The sequence below is a fragment of the Rhinopithecus bieti genome, unplaced genomic scaffold (assembly GCF_001698545.2).
Source record: "Rhinopithecus bieti isolate Rb0 unplaced genomic scaffold, ASM169854v2 scaffold_3763, whole genome shotgun sequence".
NCBI classification, from domain to species: domain Eukaryota; kingdom Metazoa; phylum Chordata; class Mammalia; order Primates; family Cercopithecidae; genus Rhinopithecus; species Rhinopithecus bieti.
Genome location: NW_016804379.1, coordinates 1,619,859 through 1,645,854, shown reverse-complemented (window position 1 = coordinate 1,645,854; position 25,996 = coordinate 1,619,859). Strand labels below are relative to the sequence as shown.

The window sequence follows — 25,996 nt, the reverse complement described above, 5'->3', positions numbered from 1 at the left end:
CNTCNNNCCTCGTGATCCGCCCGTCTCGGCCTCCCAAAGTGCTGGGATTACAGGCTTGAGCCACCGCGCCCGGCCTAAATTTCTACATTATTAGAACATTTTTATTTTTTTCTGCATCCAGTCATCCATTAATTTTTGCTTATGTTAAACAGTGTTTCTTGACCTCTTCTAGATGTTGAACCTTTTTAAGAATTTGAAAGCTACAGACTTTTCCTCACACAAAATAGACATATACACAATTTTTAGTAAAATTTAAGGTTTATAAATGACAGCTCCCATCAACCTCCGATCCCAAGGCTATTTGTGGATACCTACAGGTTCCAGTTTTAAGAACCTTGGTTCAAGAATATATTTAAGAACCTTGGTTAAAAATATATATAATATTGAGCACTTTTACTTAATAAGCAAACTGTTAGTGATTGATTGGCATTGTGTCAGACACCAAGAACATGAAGTCCCATCTCTGAGGACCTTGTTGTCCAAATTGACTGCCAGTCACCCGGTAAATTATGAACTGAATCTTACCTTCCCAACAAGTTATGTTGCTTTAGGTCTAAAAATACCTGTCTTTTACAGAAAATTTGTTTAATAGTTTACACATTAAGAACAAATAGCTTTGCAGTTTTCTTAAAATATGGGAAAATCAAAGTAATTTTAGAGAGATTTTAATACTCAAAACTAGCTAAAATTTGCATCAGTGTTTAATACTTCTTACCAGCCACATTTTCGTGAACTCACTCACTCAGCCTATTTATGTGGATCTAATTGTGATTTTTTTTTCTGACATGCTGATAATTTTCCTGGAATGAATTTTTTTTTTTAATTATTAAGAAACAACATTACTAGGAAATTGAAACAGGAAAAACAATCACAAGTACTATTTTTATTTTCTCTTTAAATCTTTTTTATATGTACATGTATGTATAGTTTCAGTAGTATTTGTACAGTACAGTATTTGATTGCAGCCTTATGAAACTCTAAGCAGAGGACTGAGGCTCGGCCTGGACACCTGACCCACAAAACCTATGAGATGATAAATAGTGTTGATGTAAGCTGCTGAATTTGTGTCATTGCTCCTTGAAAGAGAAGAAGAGTCGGTGTCAAGTGGGTTTTCTTTTCTTACTCTTTTGTCAGCCGTTGCTCTAAAGCATGCCCCCTTTTAATTTTTTTTTCCTCTTTGGACTGTAACTTTCTTGTACAGCCTCTTTTCCTCTGATATTTTTATACTGCCTTCTTTTCTCTGTTGAGAAAAGTAGCATGTTTCTTTATCATGTTCTTTATTAAAGATAGCCAGTGTCTTAATCATACAACTTATCTAATGCAATCTGCTTTCTTCCTGAAGACTTTCTTCTTGGGATTTCTATGATTGCTTATTTTAAATTGTTTTCCTGAGTTAAATCCAGTGTTTCTCTGATCCCCTGTCTTCCTCTTTGATTCCTTTTTGTCTGGAGCATGTTCTCAAGTAATTTTATTTAGAAAGGTTACATGGGAGGTAAAATTTCAAAATGCAGGTATAACTGAGAAGTATTTATTTTGCCTTCACGGTTTTTTTTTTGGAGTTTGTCCAGTTACAAAAGTATTTTTCCTTTGAATTTTGTTGTGTTTTAGCATCTAGTGTTGCTAATGAAAAGTCTGATTTCGATCTCTTTTTCCTTGTTTTTTCTCTCTATAAACCTTAAGGATTTTGTTTAAATCTTATACTGTTCTAAAATTTCACTACAAGATTTCAAAGAAGGGACCTTTTAAAACTTGCCCTCATTGGCCTTCAGCAAGCATTTTCAATGTGAATTAATGTCTTTCTTGAACTCTGGTAATTTATCTTTTTTTTTAAGTTAGAGTTTTTTGGCATTCACTCTGTTTATTCATTTTGTGCCATTTGTAATGTGCTGTTGGCTTTTTTCATTGTCTGGTGATTTTTGGTTATTTATTCATAGTGATGAATGCAAGATTACATTACTTAGTATCAGTAGCTTGCAAGGGTTTTTCCTGACATTGTGTAGCTTCTGTTACTCAAGAGTCCCCTCCCCTGAATGGAAGGGTTCACAGTGAGCTGTGAATGTGAGTAAAAAACTGCCAGACTTTATTTCAGCATATGAACAGGAAGCAGGCAGGCAAGCGAGGCTTTCTCTCATACTTTTCCAAAATGAGGGGTATCTTTACTCATGCTTGCAAGTGCCTACACTAGAATCCTTAGCGTTCCATAGTCAGATTTTATTTTCTATGAAGAGTAGGTGACATTGGTTCTGTTCATCTGAGAGGTCTGGTAGAAGGAGGGAAAGGCCCACTGTGAGAGCTATTATGTGAATAGTCCTTGAATCACCCTGTTCTCTGACCCTGTTTCCATCTACCTCAGTATCTGGCAAATAACTCTGAGCTGGGACTCTCTGTAAGGCTCCATCAGAGTGAATAATTTCCTCCTCTGTCATAGTCTCCTGTGCCCTTCTGGACTATGGTTGATTTCTCCACCATCCAACTTCATCCTTTTTCTCATTTCTGCAAATCTGTCTGAATCTCAAATCCTCTGATATCTGTCACCAGAGCTCTTCTTCCCTTTTGTATCTCTTTACTATTATTTGGAATAGGATTTTAGAAATGAAGGGAAAACCATATCCTCAGTACTATCTTCTAAGAAAATCATGTTTGATTGATGTGGTTGTCTTATTTTCCCATAGGTACCTTTGACACATAATAGGTCCTTGGTAAACATTCTAAAATAGATGCAAGAGTGATCATTGCCATACTCCTCCAGAAAGACAAGTGTTCCATTGTGTCTCAAAACTTGTAAAATTCCACAGCCCTTAATAATCTCAACCAAACATGCCCTGCCCCAATTCATTTTCCAAAACATTTTCATAATGACAAAATTGTTCATTCCTCAAAAAGATATAGCAACTATAATTATATAGCCACCTAACAACAAAGGCCCAAGATACAGTAAACAAAAAGGAATAAAATTCAAAGAAGAAACAGACAATTCAACAATAATAGTTTCAGATATATTATTTATTTGAGCTATGTTAAAAAAAAAAAAAATTCAGGCCATGTGCAGTGGCTCATGCCTATAAATCCCAGCACTTTGGTAGGCCAAGGTGGAAGGATCGCTTAAGTCCTGGAGTTCAAATCCTGCCTGGGCAACATAGTAAGACCTTTTTCCTACAAAAAAAAAAAAAAAAAAATGAACAAAATTAGCCAGGCATGGTGGCACATGCCTCTAGTCCTAGCTACTCGGGAGGCTGAGGCGGAAGGGTCACTTGAGTCTGGGAAGTTGAGGCTGCAATAAGCTGAAATTGTACCACTGCACTCCAGCCTGAGAACAGAGCAAGACCCTGTTTGTAACAAAAAAAGTCGTGAAGGATATACAAGATTTGAGCACTATCAACCAACTTGTTCTAACTGCCATCTGCGGAACACTTGGTCCAGCAACAGCAGAAAACACATCCTTTTCATATACACATGGAACATCCATCTCCCAGGATACTTTTAGCCATAAAACAAGTTTCAGTAAATTAAAAAGGATTAAAATCATACAAAGTGTGTTGCCTGATGACAACTGAGATAAACTAGAAATTAACAATAGAAATAAATTTGGGAAGTCCCCATGCATTTGGAAATTAAAACATGGATCAAAGAAGAAATAACATTCCTCCTGTGTTTTCCTACCAGGCCAGCATTACCCAGATACCCAAGCTCAGATAAATATCACAAGAAAAAAATTACAAACTCATATTCCTCAGGAAAATGTAAACCAAAACTCTCAAAAGAATCTTAGCAAGTCAAATCCAGCAACATACTGAAAAAAATCAAACAATTATATACATCATGGCCAAGGAGGATTTATCTCCCAGGAATGTATGGTTAGTCCAATAACTGAACATCAATTAATGTAACACATAATGGTAGAAGAAAGGATAGAAACCACATAATCATCTCAGTGGGTACAGAAAATATATTTGTAAAAATCCAAAACCCATTCGTGATAAAAACTGAAATACAAAGGAACTGCCTCACCTGATAAAGAGCACTTACTAATACTCTCCAGCAAAGAGAATACTTAATGGCAAAAGACTAAATACTTTCCCCACTAAGACTGGGAATTAGGTAAGAGTGTTTGCTCTTGTGGACTTCTGATTAACATTGTCCTGGAGAGTATAGCCTCTGAGTAAAGGACAGCAAAAAAATGAAAGACAGTTTGTAAAGGAGGAAGTTAAACTGCTTCTATTTGCATTATTCTATATGCATAAAAGCACCAAGGAATTCACCAAAAAAAGAAAGATATCTAGGACTAGTCAATAAATTCGGTATTGTTGCAGAATACAAGATTGATATATAAAAATCAATTACATTTGTATATACTATCAATGGACAGTTCAAAAATGAAATTTAGGAAATAACTTGTATGTAACAGTATCAAAAGAATAAAATACTTAGGAATAAACTTAAGAAGTGTAAGACTTGAACAATGAAAACTACAATTTGCTGAAAGAAGTTAAAAGTCTAAATAAAGAGACATTTCATATTCCACATTCATGTTTTGGAAAACGAGGCATTCTTAAGATGACAGTTTTTCTCCAGCTGGAGATATGTGTGCATATCTCTCTCTCTCTGATTTCAAGGTTAATCCACATTGTAACACAAATATATATTTTTTATTTTATTTATTTCATATATATATATATATATAATTTGTTTTCAGTTTTCTAGACAGGGTATTGCCCTAACACAGTGGCACAATCACAGTTCACTGCAGCCTCAACTTCCCAAGCTTAAGCAATCCTCCCACTTCAGCCTCCCCAGTAGCTGGGACTATAGCCACATGCCACCTGCCCAGCTCATTTTTGTATTTTTTTGCGGAGATAAGGTTTTGCCATATTGCCCAGGCTGGTCTCGAACTCCTGGGCTCAAGCAATTCACCCACCTTGGCCTCCCAATGTGCCAGGATTACAGGCATGGGCCACCATGCTCAGTCTTCCAGCTTGATTTATAGATTCAACAAAATCATAGTAAAAATTCCAACAGGTTTTTTTTGTTTTGTTTTAAAGAAATCAATAAACTCTTTCGAAAATATACGTGGAAGGGACCCGAATAGACAAAACAATTTTGAAAAAGAATGAAATTAGAGGATTTTCATGTCCCGATTTCAAGGTTTACTGTAAAGCAACAATAATCAAAACAGTATATTACTGGCATACATATAGATATATACAGTAAATGGAACTAAATTAAGAGTCCAGAAGCAAAACTTTGAATTTATGCTTTATTGATATTTGACAGAGGTGCCAAGGCAATTCAATAGGGAAAGGATAGTCTTCAACAAATGGTTCTAGGACAACTGGATATCCGTATGCAGAAAGAGGAATTTAGATCCTTACCTTACACCGTGCATAAAAATTAACTGAAGTGGATCAAAGGCCTAAATATAAGAGCTGAAACTATAAAGCCTCTAGTAAATTAAGTGGGACAAAATTTTTGTGACCTTGGGTTAAGCAAAGAGTTCATAGACACAGCACCAAGAGAATAATCCATAAAAGAAAAAATATATTCGTAAATTCAACTTCATCAAAGTAAAATCTTTTGTGCTTTTTGAAGCACAAAAGCCGCAGACTGAGAGAAAACATTTGCAGATCACATATCCAATAAAGGAATTGTGTCTAGAATGTATAAACAACTCTTAAAACTCAATAGTAAGAATATAAACAACTCCGATTTCTAAATGGACAAATGTTAGTATCCTTTTACCAAGGAAGATATAGGAGTGACTAGTAAGCACATGGAGAGATGTGTGACGTTGGCATTACTTATTAGGGAAATGCAGATTAAAACCATAATGAGATACTGCTTTGTACTCACCAGAATGGCTATAATCAAAAAGACCCAAGATGATGAATGTTGGGAAGGATGTGGAGAAACTGGAATTTCGATGCATTGCTTGTAGGAATGTAGAATGATACAACTTCAGAAAACACCCTGGCAGTTCTTTTAAACATAAATTTAGCATCCTACCCAGCAATTTCCCCAAGAGAAATGAAGACATTTCCACACAAAAACTTTAATGTGAGTGTTCATATAGCAGTCTTATTTATAATATCCAAAAACTGGAAACAAACCAGTGCTCATCAACTGGTGAATGAATAAACAAAATGTGTTGTAGCTACACAGTGGAATATTATTCAGCCGTAAAAATTAATGAGGTATTGATTTGTGCTACAATGTGGATGAACCTTGAAAACAGAATGCTAAGTAAAAGAACCCAGATGCAAGAGACTACATATTGTATGACTCCATTTGTGTGGACATTGGTGTGAAATGTCCTCAAAAATCTATAGAGACAAAAAGCAGATAACTAGGTAGGAGTGTGACATGATTACAAACAGGCACAAGGGATCTTTTTTGGGAGTGGAAATGTCATAATCTGGGTTGGGATGATGGTTGTATAACTGTAAGTTGATTAAAAGTAATTGAATTTTAAAACTGGATGAATTTTCATGTGGTTACTAGTCACTCCTATATCTTCCTTGGTAAAATGTATACTAACATTTGTCCATTTAAAAATCTGAGTTGTCTATATTCTTACTATTGAGTTGTAAGAGTTGTTTATACATTCTGACACAACTCTCAGTTCCTTTATTGGATATGTGATCTGCAAATGTTTTCTCTCAGTCTGTGGCTTTTGAAGCACAAAAGATTTTACTTTTGATGAAGTTGAATTTACTGATTTATTTTTTCTTCTATGGATCGTTCTCTTGGTGCTGTGTCCATGAACTCTTTGCTTAACCCAAGGTCACAAAGATTTTGTCCTACTTTATTTACTAGAAGCTTTATTGTTTCAGTTCTTATATTTAGGCCTTTGATCCATTTCAGTTAATTTTTATGCATGGTATAAGGTAAGGATTGAAATTCCTCTTTCTGCATATGGATATCCAATTTATAAATTGTACCTCAATAAAAGCTGTTTGAGAAAAGACAAGACAGGGTGGGAAGCACAGGGAAGTGCTAGGTACTATATACACATCTTGGCTGTCGCTTCCTACTGCCCCTGTGAGGTGGGTGGTGGCATCTTATTTTGCTGTTGAGGACACTGAGGCTCAGCAACACTAAGTTCACCAGTGAAAGTTACCCAAGTAATTAAATTGCCAAGTTGCCAAGAATTTACAGTCAGGAAATACATACATTGATTAAAACATGACTTACTGGCTGGGATAATTTAAAGATAATTTTAAGTTGTTATACCATAATGCTTATATGACTTTTATATTGGAGACACCTAGAACAATTTCGAATGGTTCTGGAGTCATCATCTCGTGGCCTAGGTTAAATTCACTGATAAAATTTGACTGGAATTTTCTTTGCAAACTTAAGGGATTTAAGAAAACAGTTGGTGAATGATTTGAAGGTGGCCAGAGAGTAAAAAAATAACTATTTTAAGCCTTTTGAGCTCAAGATATTAGGACTTATAAAAATAGGCAATTTCAATTTCAGAACTTTGAAAGGGAAGTGGTACCCATAGGTAAAATCAGGTTAGATAAGGTGATAAATTGGTCAAAAAAAGATTGAAAGTACATTGAAATTGCTTAGCGTGGAAGAGAAATAAGAAAAGATGTTCACCTTACTATACAACAGGGGGCATGTCTTAAGAGAAGATTAAAGTGAAAAAGCGTATATGAATCTGCCTAACACAGGACCCTACACAACATCCAATGTTCAGTGGTAGATTGTTCTGAGAGATTTAGAACCAAAGAAGTAATGAACGAAAATAGAATTCATAGTATCTACAAAGGTGTAATGATACTTAGGGGCAGTGGCAATAAAAATAAATCATTTATATTTTTCAGAAAGGTAGACAGAGGAAGAAAACCTTCCTTTTTATTTACCAGTAAGAACATTATGTTTACCTCATTCATTTGGCAACCACTTTGGCACAGCTTTATAGGAGGTGGAGAAAGTAGTGAGTGCTGAAATAGATGATGTCTGAGTCTCTCCCAACCCTGTGACATGTGATAAAAACTGAAGAGTGGAAATGAGAAGAGAGTTCAATTCTAGGTGTTCTTAGTACAGACCAGAGGAAGGTTTTAAAACAGATTTGGGAAGGACAAAATTGCCTGAATTTGTAACAAGGTTGTTATGAAAGAAGAGCATGTTCTGAAGCTTGATAAAAGATTTCATCACCAAAAAATGTTATTATTGTATATATATATATATGTTTAACAGAGTCTTGCTTCATCACCCAGGCTGGAGTGCAACGGTGTGATCTCAGCTCAATGCTACCTCCACCTCCTGGGCTCAAACAGTTCTCCTGCCTCAGCCTCCCAAGTAGCTGAGATTGTAGGCTCCCACCACCACGCCTGGCTAATTTTTGTATTTTTAATAAAGACAGGATTTCACCACATTCGCCAGGCTGGTTTCAAACTCCTGACCTCAAATGATCCACTCACCTCGGCCTCCCAAAGTGCTGGGATCACAGGCGTGAGCCACCACACCCGGCCTTGTCTTACCATTTTCAGTGGGGCTATTAGAGATGTTTAAATTACATATGTCTTGTATTTCTGTTAGACAACGCTGATCTCAAACATTAAATAATCCTAGCGAATGTGTTTTAGTGTTTAGTAATGATATATTTAATGTTAGTCATTTATATCCAAATGTTCATTGTCCTTAAACCAAAAGCATAGTCAGGCACTTTTTTCTAAAAAGTGCCTAACAAATAATTTCTTTCTTGAGACAGAGTCTTGCACTGTCACCAGGCTGGAGTGCAGTGACATAATCTCAGCTCACTGCAACCTCTGCCTCCCAGGTTCAAGCAATTCTCCTGCCTCAGCCTCCTGAGTAGCTGGGACTACAGGCGCCCGCCACCACACCCAGCTAATTTTTGTATTTTTAGTAGAGATGAGGTTTCACCATGTTGGCCAGGATGGTCTCGATATCTGGACCTCGTGATCCGCCCACCTAAGCCTCCCAAAGTGCTGGCATTACACGTGTGAGCCGCCATGCCCGGCCTACAGATAATAATTTCTTAGATCTTAATTTTTATGCAAGCTTTTATGAGATTCATAGTATCATTGTGTGTGTGTGTGTGTTTTTTTTAACCACAGTGGACTTTTGAGAGCTAATTTTATTACAGAATAGTTGCTTGAATGTAGAGAAGGCATGTAGTCATTTTATTCTATGTTGTTGTTGATACTGAATTCTTAGAAAAGTATATAACTTTCTGTTTTCTTCTCCTTGTTTTGATTTTCTGAGGAGACCACTAAGGAGATTTCTGAATGAAAAGAGCTTTACAGAAATTTTCATCTTTTGTTTTCTTTTCTTCCCCAGAGCAGTTGTATTCCATAATTAGAGCTTGTATGATTCTGTGTTTCTTGAATAGGAAATAGGCAATGGAAAACTTCTCTGTTTCTTCCATTGCTCATATCTCTTAAAGTAGGGTTCCTAGCTGTGATTCTAAAATGTTTGGTTTTGTAGTTAATTTCCATAGAAGCACTAAACTAGGTCATTAAAGAACAAATTTACAAAGTGGTAGGTTAATTATTCCATTGATTATAGAGTTTAGCTGAGTAAAGCCACCATTCTTCCAAAACCATTTACAAAAGGTCATCTTCTAATCTGTTTCTCTTTTCAGGCACTTCAGACACCACCTCCAACAACACAGCAACCGTGATTTCCACAGCACCTCCTGCTTCCTCAGCAGTCACGTCCCCCTCTCTGAGTCCCTCCCCTTCTGCCTCAGCCTCCACCTCCGAGGCATCCAGTGCCAGTGAGACCAGCACAACACAGACCACCTCCACTCCTTTGTCCTCCCCTCTTGGGACCAGCCAGGTGATGGTGACAGCGTCAGGTTTGCAAACAGCAGCAGCTGCTGCCCTTCAAGGAGCTGCACAGTTGCCAGCAAATGCCAGTCTTGCTGCCATGGCAGCTGCTGCAGGACTAAACCCAAGCCTGATGGCACCCTCACAGTTTGCGGCTGGGTAAGGCGCTTTCTCATCTCGTTGACATCTGAGGTGGAGGTCATCCCTGGAATTACTCATAGGGGAGACTTTGCATCACTGACTTAACTGGGGGGAAAAAATGTCTTTAAAGCAGTAATCTCTTTGAAGTGGGCTGTTTTGTGATCATACAAGGACCTTGATTATAGTTTAAGTTTCTTAACACCCTGGGAAGGGCAGTAGTCATACCTTTGTTTCCAGATGAAGACCCAAAATATCAGGTCACTAATTACCTTAGTGACGGGGCCAGGAAGAAAGCCCAGAATTCTTAACTCTTATTTTCCCCATTAAACTCTCTCAACTGCCTACTTCCTAATTCTCAAGCATAGATGAGAGATGTAATGGGAGTCTCAATTTTATACTGTTATTGTCACACATAAGAATTATCTTGTAAATATATCCTTTTCTCTAGAATGTTTCTTTCATTTTGGAAAAAAAGAAATTAAGTCATTCAAAGAAAGGTCAAAATGACTGTAAAAGTTTTACATTTTGTGCTGATCATAACCTCGTTTGTACAAGTAAGCATCCAGGAAAGCAGTAACTGAGAAACACAAACCATAGAAGAGTAAAGAAAAGTAAATATTTCCACCTGTTTCCCCAGCTGGATTTTCCTTTTGTAAGTTCCTTTTGGTGTGTTGTCAAAATGAGACCTGCGTCTCCATGGTAATAAAGTGACTCCTCTTTTGGACTTGCAGAGGTGCCTTACTCAGTCTGAATCCAGGGACCCTGAGCGGTGCTCTCAGCCCAGCTCTAATGAGCAACAGTACACTGGCAACTATTCAAGGTCAGTAGAAGTCTTTTTCTCTCTTTGGTGGTGTGCACACATGTACACGTGTGTGTGTGTGTGTGTGTGTGTGTGTGTGTGTGTGTGTGTGTGTGCTTGAGAGAGAGAGACACAGAGAGAGATGGAGGAAGTCTGCTTTGCTAGAGGTAAAAGTGATGGGAAAGATAGTCAAATGCTGACTAACGTGTTCTTGAGAACTAAGAAAATGTCCTCATTAAAAAGCTTTGTAAGAAAAGTATAGGTGTTAGTATGTGAGTAAAAGCAGGAAATATACTTAGTTTGGTATATGGTAAGAAACCAGAACTTTTATGCTGATATTGATCTTACGTGAATAGACTTGAAACCAGATTTTTTTCCCCTGATAAGTTTATCCCAAGTATTAATCCAACACCCATCTCAAGGCAAACTTGACCAAGTAAGACTCTCCAGTCCCCATCCCCACTCCTGAGAAAGCTGTGCATAGGAAAGTCCTATGATGAATGAACATTGGAACACATCAGGTGGACCTCAGGAGTGCTTTTAATTCTCATTAGGTTCTGCTCTTTTTATATCACCATTAGTGTAGAACATATATTCTGTTGGATTATAATGTCTCTTTTCCAAGTTCAGCTGGGTTCCTTTTACCTTTTAGCATGTTACCCAGGGCAATATTCATTCCATATAGTGAAAGGTTCCGCTTGTTTAGTACCTAAGCTTTCTGTCTAAAAATGTTTACTGTTATGTGATTCAGGGAGACAATCTGAGAGACATCACTAATGACTTAGAATTTTTTTTCTTAAAATTAAAATAGTTTTGATGAGAGGCTGAGGCAGGGGGATCACTTCAGGCCATGAGTTCAAGACTGCAGTGTGCTATGATCATGCCTGTGAATAACCATTGCACCCCAGCTTGGGCAACACAGTGAGACCCTGTTTCTTTAAAAAAAAAAAACAAACCGTGGTTTGTGCGTAAATGAGAGTTCTCAGGGCCAAAAATAGCTATTCGCCAACCTAAATTAAGATTAATATTTCACAGGTGATGTCTCTGACAGTGTACTAGACAATTACAGACAAAACCACACCATGGCCTAGATTACCTTACATTATATTGACTTTCTGACTGACTAAATCATACCTGAATTGGTTAGCTCTAAAGCTTTTTTTATATAGTAATTTTTTTTTTTTTGCAATAGAATTTGTAATAAATCACTTTTTCTTCTGCTTTATTGAATGTTTCTGTGCTGTGGGGATCCTACAAAGGCAAAATGTCTTCCCCAGGGCATGATTGATACTCTGAAAAGATCTGGAACTGGTCTATGACCCTAAGTTTGGAATCTCAGAAAAACTTCAAGCTGCACTAAGTCTCACTGTTCTGTACCGTTTGTATGAACAAGGCCAAAGTCAGAGGCATTCCCTTCAGCTATATTTTATGTAAGAAATCAACCAAATGTGTAATGCCGTCAGAAAATCCCTCAAATCTACATGTAGGAGTGAGGTTATATGGGTAGGGAGATTTAGGAATGTTGCCAGACAACAGGTTGAGATATTAAATGAGAGTCTCAATTATTTTAAATAAAATGTTGATGATGTCTTCTTTGGGGGAAGCAACAGCATCATAGAAAATTTCTCGCCCATTAAAGCACATCCTAGCCTTAGATCACCCACATGTGGCCACCTACATCATTATGTCTGATTTCCTGCTATATTAGATTCATCATTCTCCTTTGCACAAGTCATAGAAATCAAATGTTTAGCCTCAGGAAGTGAGAAATTAATTATACCTTTTACTTTATTTGGTGATACATAATTTATTTTAGAACTAAAGCCTTTTTCAAGATGGTTTTCATCTTGTGTATCGTAATATAGAGCAGTGGTCCCCAACCGTTTTGGCACCAGGGACAGGTTTTGTGGAAGACAATTTTTCCACAGCAACAGTGCGGTGGGGTGGTTTCTGGATGGCACCGTTTCCACCTCCGACTTTGCTCTATGAGAATCTAATGCCACCACTGATCTAACAGGAGGCAGGCCCACCACTCACCTCCTATTGTTAATGTTTTAATCACTTTAGCTAGTTTGTCTTTTGAACAGAGGTAGTTTAAAATCAGCAGTCTTCATTAAAGACAAAATTATTGGATTTATCAAATATGTCTAGGTAAATGAAATAAACTGGTGATTTCAAGACAGAAACATGACTGTAATTCATTAGACAGTTATTAACTGTCTTCTGCCCCTGCTCGTGCCCATTAAATTAGACATTTCAGTCTTTCAGGCTCTTCAAAATTATAAATAAACTACAATTGGTATCAGTATAGCACTGCGTTTGAGGAAAAGGGCTACACTTTTCCCAGTGAGTTGTAGGAAAATGATAGACTTTTGGTGTGTTATTTGGCTTCTCCAGGATGATGTTAATGTTCTCATTTCTGCCTGTTTTGGGGGTTTTTGTCTGTAGCTCTTGCTTCTGGTGGCTCTCTTCCAATAACATCACTCGATGCAACTGGGAACCTGGTATTTGCCAATGCGGGAGGAGCCCCCAACATCGTGACTGCCCCTCTGTTCCTGAACCCTCAGAACCTCTCTCTGCTCACCAGCAACCCTGTTAGCTTGGTCTCTGCCGCCGCAGCCTCTGCAGGGAACTCTGCACCTGTAGCCAGCCTTCATGCCACCTCCACCTCTGCTGAATCCATCCAGAACTCTCTCTTCACAGTGGCCTCTGCCAGCGGGGCTGCATCCACCACCACCACCGCCTCCAAGGCACAGTGAGCTGGGCGGAGCTGGGCTGCCAGAAGCCTTTTTCACTCTGCAGTGTGATTGGACTGCCAGCCAGGTTAATAAACTGAAAAATGTGATTGGCTTCCTCTCGCCGTGTTGTGAGGGCAAAGGAGAGAAGGGAGAAAAAAAAAAACCACACACCACACACACACACACACACACACACACACACACACACACACACACCAGAAAAGAAAGAAAGGATGGAGACGGGACATTTGCCTAATTTTGTAATAAAACACTGTCTTTTCAGGATTGCTTCATTGATTGGAGAACTTTCTAACCAAAAATTAAAAAAAAAAAAAGAAACAAAAAATCAAAAACAAACAAAAATAAGTGAAAAGGACACTTATCCATTTCCAGGCAGTCATGATGACAAGTTTAAGGTGGGTTAACCAATTCCAATATAGGAAGGGGATTCTTGTTTGTCTAAATTTCTTTTTTTCTTAAAAAAAAAAAAAAAATCATTTTTATGGGTCTGTTGTACAGGCCCAATTAAGTCATAAAAACAAGGTGTTTATAATCGTATCAATTGGTGTTGGGGTTCCTTTCTTAAGCTGGTTACAATTTAGGCAGCCTGTGTATTACTGTATCTCTATTATTATTGTTGTTGTTGTTATTGTTTTATATATATATATATATATATAGTTTGGACATGTTTATTATCTCTTGCTCCTGGATCCTATTTCAGTGAGCTCCCACACTGTGGGGAGGGAGGGTTTTGGGGTGAGGGGAGACTTCTGTTCTTAACTGCGGGGAATGTTCTTGCTGGTTTCCTTATCCTTGATGACTCTTACAGAGGTGCTAGAAAATTATTTTCTTTTGCCACTTATGCAAGAGGCTTGGTGCAGAAGCTGAAGGCAGTGTGTGCAAACACTCCCATTCCACACACGCCCCTTCCCCTCCCCATATCAGGTGGTGCCTTTGGAGCACTTTTGTGTAGGAAGGAATTCCTGCTGAACTGTAGCTCTCACTCACCCCCAAATCATTGAATGACCCTGAGGCCCAGATCCTGTGGTGCAACAGTGCTGCTTTCTGCTACTTTCATTGGGAACAGCTGTACATGTTGCAGGGCAGGATTTGGTTCCGAAGAGCAAAGACTACTGCAGACACCTGACTTGGTGGTTCTCCTGATTTCTTATCTCCTGAAAAATGCTCCTACTGTTGGTGTGTTTGTTTGTTTGTTCCATTTTGTGGAAGTTTTTCATCCAAACTTTAACTTGGCAAAGAAAAAAAACTGACTTATTGAAATTGGGAAACTTTTCCCTTTTTTTATTTTCTAAAGGAATTCTACTAGACTATTTTCCATTGATAATATATACAAAAGAGGTATGATGAGAAGAGTGTAAGGTTACCACCTTTTCCTCTAGAGAGCCACAGACTTCCTTTCTACTGGATGGCTTATAAATTCCTCTAACCCTGAGATTTTTCTTGGTTCTCTGACTAAAGGAGGCACTTATTAGCCGGGCTGGGATCTGTAGAACCTTTGAAGAAGGACTTTGAGCAGGAACTTTGCACACACCTTAAGTGTCTCCTTGGTTTGTTCATGATGCTCCTGCTAGGTAGGTCTGAATGGCAATACACATCTCTTTACTCAATGTAGAAAGTAATTAGCTCCTGTAATTATTTTCAGGGTGTTTCTAGACTATATAAATGAGCCCATTGAAAAGGAAGAGCTTGTGAAAGTGGATGAAGAGGAATAAGGATAACTTGGAGATTAAATTCCCCTTTTGTCAATGTACTGTTACTATGCCATCTTTACCAAAAAATATTCCAAAAGACTGGATCACTGCAGTGCAGCTCATCTAAGTTCCCCTTCTTATTGGAGTTAAAGGTTCCCATTTGGTGGCTGTGGGTGCTTGCTTAAATCTCCGGTGGTCCCAAGACTGCACTTTTTCTCCCTTTCGAGCTGGGGATGTAGAGAGAACTTACAGGTGATTTTTATTCTGATTGCTTTTGTTTGTGTCCACAAGGGAGCTTGGATTCTGTGTACTTGTCTCTCTTTACCATTGTCCAGAAAGGCGGTAAATACAGACACATTGTGTACTTTTGTGTGTGATTCAAGTGGGAGACAGTCTGTTAAAAGGTCAGAAACATTTTAGTCCCCTTTTAAATTTTTGTTTTAGTTTTTTTCTATCTTGTTTTATTTCACAAATATTTAATTACCACCCCTAAATTTCCTCCTCTTACCCTTCACCTTCCCTAAAATCCTTCCAAAATCAGTGAACTGCAAGCAGGGAAACTAACAAATGTCCATTCACCCTTTTTGTGTGGTGTGTTTTTTTATGTTTTGTTTTGTTTTTTAACTAAGCTTGAACCAAAGTCAATTTTTAGCAAGCTGCTGTACTAATGGACTAGTTGATAACGTGCAGTTCAGACACATCGAGGAGATAGATGCTACTGACAATTTCTTTTTCATTTGTCTTTATTAATTTTATATAAAAGTTGCTGCTTGTTTTTAATCTTTTATGTTGGTAAATTGTAATATCCTCTGGGCAGACATTAACTTGATGTTTAACTAGTTTATTAGGTTGGTGTGTAAATAGAATGACAATGTCAATTACTAATTTCTCTCCTCTCCATTCACTTTTTCTCTGTTGTAGTTAAATGTAATCTTCTATCCTGACTTGACATCTCTACCTTTAGTCTGTGCAAATGATTTTAGGGCTATCAGTAATGCTCTAGCTGCCCATAGTAATGAGTCCCTCCCTTGGGAGTGGTGAAACTTAGACGGAAGGATTCAGGGAGGGAAATGCTGATACCCACTATACTGGATTAGAAGTTACAGCATTAATTTCTCAAAATTGCTACCAAAGGAAGTATGGAGTCCCAAGGGACTCAAGCTCAGTGAGGTAAGACAAAGGGCAAGGAAAGACTGTTCGGGTGTTTTTTCTTTTCCCTCACGTATGGTTTAGAAAATGATCCCTTTCCCAAATAAAACTCACCAACAGACTTTAATATTAGAAAAGATACTAAGCTTTAAATGTCAATACAAGGGTCTTTTATTCCCTACCCTGTCTATATTTTCTACTCAATTTGGGATAAGGGGATTCTGCCTTTTTTATGTGAAGCACTTGATGAGGGTAGACCAGCATAGAAAATCTGTTTAAAAGAAGAAATAATCTTCAGGCAAAGATAAATCTTTAGATAAAATAAAATTTTTTCTCTTTTTTTACTTATTTAAAATAATTTGTGAAATGAAAGGTACATTTACATATGTACTCACGAAACACTAATACAGCTTTTTGGTGGTTGTTTAATTTAAAATCAACTCCCTATCCATCATCCCTAGATACTTTACTTATATTGCTTCATGAACACCTTAGTCATTTTTTACTTTACATGTATATCTTTTTATCATCTCAAGAAATGCATTTTGAATTGATGAACTCTCTTCTGAGCTAAGGTACTCAAACTTAACTTTTAGCCACCTTATATGGGAGAACCTGGAAACTAAAGGGGGCCAGGGACCATTTGACCAAAAAGAGGTGTTTGGTGGAGTTTCTGCATTTCAAAGAAGAAAGGCCAGATAGGTCATCACAATTCATTGTATTATCCTTTTTTCCCCCTTAATGGTTATGCAAATTTTATTTTATATTTCTGAATTTGGTTAGCACATACTAAGCCAAAGACTATTCTAAATGCATTTATAGTGAATCCTATATATGCCCATGGTAATGGGTCCTCCCTAAGGAGTGGTGAATGTAATTGTGTGAATCCTGCTTATCACAAGTGGTGCAATTTGGTCATAAACTTTATTTATACCTTGTATACATCTGAATAACAGAGCAGAAAGACCTAAAAAAGGGCTTCTCACAGGAACAATATTACTATGTTGTTCTAAGAAAAAATAAGTTGAGTGCTGTATTTGTGTTTCTGAAGTTCTATAGGCAGCATTTTAGAATTAAGAAAAACATTGTGTATATCCATTAACTGATATAATTCACATGTCCTTTTATTTGTTATCAGAAAGATCAATACTATCCCAATTTATTCAACTTGTTACCCAAGAAATGGAACCAAAGGAATCCAACTTTCATTTTGTGCAGAATCATACCTATTTATACTTAATGCTAGCACTGTAAGAAATAAATCTTTTTTGTTTAAAAAAGGGAAGATAAGATTAAAGATTCTTAGTGAGATCATCTTGCCAATTTGTTGTACATCTCTCATTCATTGTTGGGGGAAAAAAGCACAACTATACCTCTTTAATGTTATTTTCTTCCATTATCCCTCATTTATTTGGGAAGATAAGGGAAACCTTGTCTGTATTATCCAGAAGCACAGATATTTGCTTGACACAATATTTAAATTCAGCCCAATCTTTAACATTAAAAAATTTTCTTTTAACTTGCTGGAAAAATCCGATACATTGGCAAATATGGGGAATTCATGTCAATTTTGTTTCGGGTGGGGGAGGTCTTTGTTGCCTAGGCTGGAGTGCAATGGCACAATCTTGGCTCACTGCAACCTCTGCCTCCTGGGTTCAAGCGATTCTCCTGCCTCAGCCTCCCAGGTAGCTGGGATTACAGGCGCCCACCACCACACCTGGCTAATTTTGTATTTTTAGTAGAGACAGGGTTTCACCATGTTGGCCAGGCTGGTTTTGAATTCCTGACCTCAGGTGATCCGCCCACCTCGGCCTCCCAAAGTGCTGGGATAACAGGTGTGAGCCACCGCGCCCGTCCTCATGTCAATTTTTAAAGTGATAAATCCTGATATTATACATTTCAATTAGTGTAGAATAAACGCTTGGCTTATAGAACTCTCTGTTCTTAGTCTAAAGCTGTTCCCAAACCAGGTCATCCTCACAAAACATTCTTGACCAAGAAACAAGATAAGGTCATTGAGACAGGAAGACAGAGGAAAAGCCTCTTGCTTTTGTTTCTTCCCAAGAAAGGAGAAGCCCTGCCAGGGAGAAGTCAGTAGTATCACTGACTTCCCCCATCACTGAGTGTAGGGTGTGGTAACAAGGAGGAGGCAGGGAATCACCCTGACAGGTGGCTCTGGCCTGGCTCCTGGGGGCTCTTCCGAAGACCAGTCTGCAGTTTGAGGAAGGGCCCCAGCAATAATTCATTTGGAGAGCTTGGCCAAATATTTTCTCATTAATCAGCATCTAAACTTGATGAGCTTAAAGTTTGTTTATTAGAGTTGAAAACATTAAAAGATGATTAATACTAATGGGAGAAAAATACTAAGGATGCAAAATTTAAAATTTTCCAAAGTAGACAAGAATTGATGGGTTAATTTGCTCATAACTGATATGAGTTTGCTTTTATATGTATGTGGAAAGCATTTAATGTGTGATGCTGTTCATAGTCCTGGCTATTTGATGTCATTTTCAGTTTTACAACATTTTGAGGATGACAAAATGGTAAATCTTTCTCAGCGTTTACAAACTTCCCTTTCGAGAAGTGAAGGGAAAAATCCTTCTTTGCTATTTCTGTAAGAAGAATAACTAAGATCAGCTATTACATAGGTTTGCATGGATGGTGTACACAATACAAATGTAAACTTGGATAGGAATAGGATAAATAAGTTGCTTTCATCATAAAGGCCAGTCATCCATTTCTTAATCCAAAGAGATTAAATATAAATAGGACACCCCTGAGATTTCCAGTAAAGTATTTGAAAGGATTCCACTGGGAGGGCAGGGAATATATTTTTTCTCAGAGTCTTCTAGTTTGTACCCGGTTTTCTATATGGTTTGTGAACTGTAGCTTTAAAAAAAATTTTTTTTTTTGTAGTTTTCTTCTAACCTTATTCATTAAGTCGTTCCTTGTTTTGGCCCTTGTACTCTTGGCCTTAGCTAAAAGCAGTAAATGTGAGTGAATTTTGTTGATTATGTCATCTGGATCTCCTTTCCTTCCCTTCTTTTTCTCGTTGAATGGTGGTACCTTAATTTGGGTAACAGCTAGCTTCTGGCACCTTCATAAAATACCTCAGAATAGCTTAGCATTGTTGCAAAACTGGTTTTAAACTAAAAACCAAACAAATAAAAGAAAAAACTTTATAAATAGTGGAAATAATTCTAGCTGTAGCATTTAGTCGAACTAATGTTTATTATGATCGATAAACATGATTGATGCTGTATGTATTTGGGATCCTGTTTATAGGTTACAATTTATAGGGTTAGGGAGGGTTGGGTGGGGGAAGAGGAGAAGCTGATTATGTTAGAAGGAAAACGTTGCTCGTGTGTGTGTGTGTGTGTTTCCTTGTATCTGTCTTGCCAAAGGAAACTTGATTTTCCCTGTGATTGGCTTTGGCCTCTCTGTGGTCTGATCTGCAGCGGTGTGTGGTGGCATGCAGATAACATATGGGGTGTCCAGTAGGTTCAGGGACCCTGAGGGTGCATTTACATCCCTTCCTATGGTTGCCCATGCCCCCCAGACCCTGCCAACCTCTCTTAATGATTCATACCTCTGTACATAGCAAAAGCATAGGCAAAGGATGAATGTGTGAATGCCTGGATGTGCAGTTGAGAAATAGAGGCAGAAATAGACATGCACCAATTAATTTGGAGACAAGAGGTGAGTGATTGATGTGTCTTAAATCTGAGAAAGTTAAAGTGAAACAGGTTCTTTGTGTTGCCCTCTTGTCAAGTTACTGAATGTTGTGCTAATAACACAACATTTTAAAAACTTACTTTTCTCATACCAAGGCTAGTTCTGTCTAGACCAAAAACACAAACAGGATAAAAGCAAACCAAGAAGTTGAAAGCTAACCTGCCCACCTCACCCCTGTGATATAAAGTGTGGCCCTTAAGGATTGGTTGGTGGGATTGAGGAGAGAATTATTCTTGGTGGGAACGTGAATGAGAAATGATGCTGGCTTAGAAAAAATTACAAGGCCTTTCTGCCCATACTCTGGGACAGACTTTCTTGGCTCCCTGAGTTTCAATATAGACTGTATCTCCAGAAAGGCTATTTTTTTAAATAAATGATCTCACAGAACTTAAGTGGGATTTGGTTTAGATACCAAAGACACTGCTAATGTCATTGCTTATCCTTAAGTTTTCAAAACAGGCAGAGGGAATAGGAGCAAAAAGCCAAAATTTGGAAAAGCTTTACTTTATCTCTTTCCTTCCCTTTTCCCCTTTTCCCAGTCCCCTGCTTTTTGAAGGAAGTCTCCTTGGTTGTCCTGGCTTTGGAAAAGAGATTTATTTTGTTTTGCTCTGCTGGCTCTGTAAAGATGGATCGTTGCTCAGTGTAGCAGTGATGTTCTTGGAATTGCTGAGAAATTTGGGGAGGGCAAAAGATAGGGGTAGAATTTTTTCATCATTTCCCTTTATCTAATACTTTTAAGTAGAACCAGTACAGCCTATATGAGTTCAGACAATATTTACATGTGGTGTCTCCACCTGTCTCCTGTAAAAGATAAGAATTTTCAAGAACAGGATTATGTGGAAAACCGAAAGATCTTCCCTTACTCTCCTGTAAATGTTTTGTTCCAAAATGTTTTTATATACGGGCTCTAGGGAGTCAGGTAGTTCATTGTTTTGGTGTACTATTGGTAGGACACAGAAAGGGAGAGAGGGTAAAGAAATACATCGCTGTCTGAATATTGCATCAAAAATGATCAGGTTGCAGAACTTCATGAAAGCTTTGCTAATAATCTTACTGTTCTGACATTATGTAAAGGTGGTATTAATATTGTATGACTTTTCAAAGTGCTAGATAGGTTTATAAGTAGGTAATAGGGATGTTGAAGATTAGAGCACTTGAAACAGAAGTTCTGGGAAAATAAGGTGTGTGTAGTGGAACACCGCTTTGAGCACAGAAACAAAGGTCGCTTGGGCCTGGGAGAGAAGATGTGATTTATGATTGTTTCTGTGTCCCTGTATCTGCCCACCCTGCACAGGGCTCCACCACGCAGGGCCACCTTCTGGTTTAAACCCAGGACACTGTCAAAAAGTTAAGACCCCGAAACTAATTTACTGTAAAAAAAACATTGAGGACTGCTGCAAAGTTTCCCCATGTTCTTTGTGCACTTCGTTCATCTTTGTGTAAGTTAGCCACAGCCTCCTCACAAGAGCAGCTTACGGCGTCTTTCATAAATTGACTGTGGCATTGAGTTCTCAAACATTCTATCCCAAAGTCTGCAGGCAGACAGCTGGATACAGCGCTGTGTATAAAATGAGACGTCCACACACTAGAGTTTCTTAAGATTGGGATCTCTTTCAAATGATAAAGGACAGAGCCAAGTAGAGAAAATACTTGGTGCTCCCACCCAGCCTTAATGAGTCTCATGGTCTAAAAGCATAGGAAGAAATGAAATGCACTTTCAGAAGCTAAAATGACAGTGTCTGCTACAAAAGACTGTAGTTGTAGGCAGTCGGGGATGCCATGTCCTTGGTTCCATTCCTGCGTGAGTCTGCAGAAGGCACACACTTTGTAAGAGCAGAATGGACTAGTGCCAGCCTGAATAAGTTTAAAACTGGAAACAGTTGGAGAACATGGAACAGGTTGGTGCAGGGAGCCTAAGATTTTGCAATCATATTATAACATTGGTTTTTGACAACATAAATAGTGTATCTTCCCTAAGGTCAGGTCGGGGAAAGAAAGACTTCCAGCTTCTTACCTCTGCATGCATGGGCACGTGTGCATTGCTCAGTCCGCAGGAGGTCTCACTCCACAGGAAACGCTCTCCTCCCACATTAGTCTGTACTTCCATCCCCTCATCTGTGGTAGTAGTGAAGGCTAGGTGAGTAAGCGTGGGCTGTTCTACCCACCAGAAGTCCAGGAGCTGTTGTATACCTCATTTCTAACTCGTGACCGAGTGACTTGCTTTAACTTTCTCGAAACCCTACAGAGTTGCCAAGTCTGCCCTCCCTCCTCTCAGTCATGTTAAACTCTGGCCTATAGCATCATGGGACCTGTAGCCTAGGGTGGGACCCCCTAAAGCCTCTGAATGTTGCTGCTTAAAAGCTACTGCAAACTGAGGGCAAATTGCAATCTTCTATTCCTTTTTGTTGCAAGGGGTCTTCACAGGTCTCTTAACATCTGCTTTCCCTGCCACCCTGCCTTTAGGGGCTGGCCAGCTATCCACACCCCTAACCCACCCTGTGTTTCTGACAGCTGGCCACACACCAACTTCTGTACTTGCCTTTTCCTTGGTGGGGTAGAGGCCAACACCTTCTCCTCTGAGGCCTCAGGGTTCTGTTTCTCTTCAGGACTTTGGGTAGAAGGGAAGACACCAAAGGCTCCTTTAAGCTGACTGCTGCATACACATTTCACTTTTTTTCCTTTGACATGACCAAAAATATCCAAATATTTAAGTTTATTATTATTAATATTATTATTATTTGACAATCTTATATCCAATGGGCTCTCTAGAAGCTGCATCCCCAGCCCTTTCACCTTTTCTTTGAATGTAGTTCCCAACCTTCAATTCCCACCCCTAATGCTGACAAAAAGCTTAGCCAGGTCATGATACTGCTGCTATAAGCCAGGGGAGGGTGGTTTCTTTGTTTTGTTTTGTTTTGTTTTGTTTTTTAAATTTCCAGCCAAAACCAAAGATTTCTTAATGATTGTATAAACTCAAAACAAACAAAAGAACCAAAGAAAAGGGAAGTCTTCAGCATCAGTCCAGTCTGTGGTGTCCTGGCACTTAGAAGAGTGAGGCCACGGCAGGTGGGGCGGGAGGACCCTCTGACCGGATCAGAAAGGGCAGGCAAGCTGTTTTCCACCTTCCAGGGTCCAGCACAGGTACATGCCCGTAGCTTTGGCCCTCACAAACTTGTGAGCATGCCCTGAAACAAATTGGCAGTTCAGATTTTCCAAAACAAAAGTCAAAAAACCTCATCACCACCATCAGCCACCCTACACCAACCAGGGTCACTATGGGGACTTAGCACAGGGCCTAGGGAGGGTGGGAGCTGCTGCTGGACTGGCCCGAGGACTCCACAGAGTGGGGGACGTTGAAGACACTGGCGCACGATTGGCTGCTCTGCTGGGTGCTTTAACCTCTGGGGCTGGGCGAATGCACGCCAAGGTGCCCTTCTGAGCCTTTTTTTCTCTTTTCCTGTACTGGAACTGCTTGGAAGTGGCTGTCCTGTTTGCGAGAAAACATGCAGAAAGATGATCAAGCTTTTCATTTCTCTTTATTGTAGTTTTGTTTCCTTTTTGCAGCACCACTGTGCAACTATGCATTGTACTTCACAACCTTTTGTGCTAGGTAGATGCCTGTGACTTTTTAACTTGGGGGGTGGGGGGATTGCAAATGAAGGAACTTTTTACATGGATCTTTTAATCTCAGTTGATTGGGGGAGGGGGGTACTTGGTTCTTGGGTCATACAAGCTCTATCCCAAAGCAAAATCCAAATGTTAATAATATTAGCCTGATGCAGATACCAAAGATAATTTCTTTCCTGCAGAACCTTAGACTCGTGTATTAAGTACGATTACCCAGCACTTGCATTAGTCTAACCTCAGTAATTCCAAAGCTTAGATGTATATTTTGGTATATTTCTGGGATATTAAAAAAAAAAAATGTCGTTTAACTTCTTGTTTGTTTCAGTGTAATGCTCTTAAAGTCATAGCATGAAAATAATTGAACTGTCCTATTCTTAGTAGTTTGAAATAATAGTATTTTTGTATGTTTTGGGTGTGTCTATGTATGTATTAACATAACAGTTTTCACTGCCTAGGTGTTCATAATAAAAAAGAAAATGAAAAAAGTTCTGAGTGTACAGAATATTCAATAATAACCTCCCACCTGGTGTCAATTTAGATTGCATATCCCTCGTTGCTGTTCCCAACTGGGATTTTGTTTTCTTTTAAAGAGACAGTGATCGTGTTTTTCTCAAGATGTTTTCTTTCTCTCTTTCAATATCTTAACTCACTTTTTCTCTTCTTCCTTTTTTGTCTTAATTATTAATTCAGGGGTGTTTGTCCACTGTTGTCAAGGGAGGGGCACAAGGGGAATTGGCCCCTTGGCCTCCTAGAACTTTTTGTTTTATGTACTTTAAAATGTGAGTTTGAGTTCTTCTTTGTGGAAACTTAAGATGCGGTGTAAATGATTCTTTCCAAAATTGTCCAGCAGCTTTAATGAGGCAGTGACAATTCTGAGGTGGTTTATTAGAGTCCTTCTACATTTCTCTTAGATAACTCTGCGCTCTGGGTGGCTATTGTGTAGCCTTACTGCCCTAGAGCGCCTGTTAGCCAAATATTTCCCCTCTGATAGGAATATTTTCTAAGAATCAGCTGATAACTTGCGTGCTGGACCTTGTTATCTGTGCCCCTGGGAGACACGTTTTCTTGGTTTTGAAAACCTGAAACACAGGCAACTTTACATTTTGGGGAATTAGCTGATGCCTCCCGAGGCCTGAGGAGGTGGTGGGGAATATGAGCGGTGCTGTCTCTCTCAAAGTGCCCTTTAGATGATTCCCCCTCCTAGGGCTGCCTGCAGGGGCTGTAGGCTTGGGAGAGATTGTGTAGGTGACAGTGAATCAGAATGAAATGGTAGATTTTGTGTAGATGCATTTGTCTGCTGTAATTTTTTATATATATTAAACTTACTGTAACTGTACAGTTCATTTCTGTTGTAAAACATCATTAAACCATTTTCCAAGTGTTTTCACATTGTTGGAGTTTCTTTGAAATTGCTGTGTTGGTATTCTGGATGCTTCACATACACATTCTCAGACTCTGCATAATTCAGCTTCCAAATTATTTTTTCCAAGTGCTCTCAGGAACCCCAGAATCACCGTGCTTCCTGCCCGGCTCCACCCTTCCTCCTGCACTCCAGGGGGAGCTATGGCCACTGCATTTCTCCCTGCCAGACCCTCAGTGTGGTTTCGTGGGACCCTGAGTAGCAGTAGTCTCCTTCAGGCCCAAGTACTTTGTGTGATCAAACGTGCAGGCCCGTGATTGATCTTGCAAGGGAGCTAAGCTCCATCTCACTGTGTATTTGACTGCAGAACTGGGACCGAACTCAACTTTTTCCAAATTTATTGTTTAAACTGCACTGCCCCTCTAGCATTTCTTGCCAAGTCCTGAATATTCATTGGGCGGGTGGCGGCGGCAGGAGGGGGGTCCTCTGAAGGAAAGTAACCCTGAACTTGGCATCTGGTCCTCCTCCTGTTGGAGGTTGTACAACTTAGCTTCTTCAGACTTATAAATACTACTTACCATTTAGTGTCTTACTACAATTCATTTAAGGAAAGTTTGAATTTTAAAATGAATTCCCCACAGAGAGAAGGCTTCAGCTTACTGAAGAACCTGGGAATGTTGTCTATCACGTGCTGGCCATCTGATGGGCGTTCTTGAATTAGATGATGTGGAGAGCTGTTGTCGCAAGATGTGCTCGCTCTCCTGGAAAGGGATCAGAATGGGAAGACAAATGATGGGTCCTTTTCTGCCTGCTCCTTTATCATAGAATTTATATTTTTCCATTCCATTCCTTAGATATATGGCTTACATTTCAGTTTGTAATTTTCTTAAAATAATGTCCAGTTTTTAACAGAAATCCTGTTTTTGAGATAGTGT

General features: G+C 38.9%; 1 protein-coding gene across 3 annotated transcripts in view; it reads left to right on the top strand.

The window, feature by feature from the left end:
• POU2F1 (POU class 2 homeobox 1) overlaps window positions 1-25,088 on the top strand; it is a 208,276-nt gene extending 183,188 nt beyond the window's left edge. For all 3 annotated transcript variants that reach the window (XM_017867604.1, XM_017867606.1, XM_017867605.1), the window contains 3 exons: window positions 9,614-9,959; window positions 10,673-10,761; window positions 13,189-25,088. In XM_017867604.1, the coding sequence (XP_017723093.1) occupies window positions 9,614-9,959; window positions 10,673-10,761; window positions 13,189-13,499 (746 nt within the window). In that variant the 3' untranslated portion in view covers window positions 13,500-25,088. The remainder of the gene's footprint in view (window positions 1-9,613; window positions 9,960-10,672; window positions 10,762-13,188) is intronic.
• Window positions 25,089-25,996: the final 908 nt, after the last annotated feature.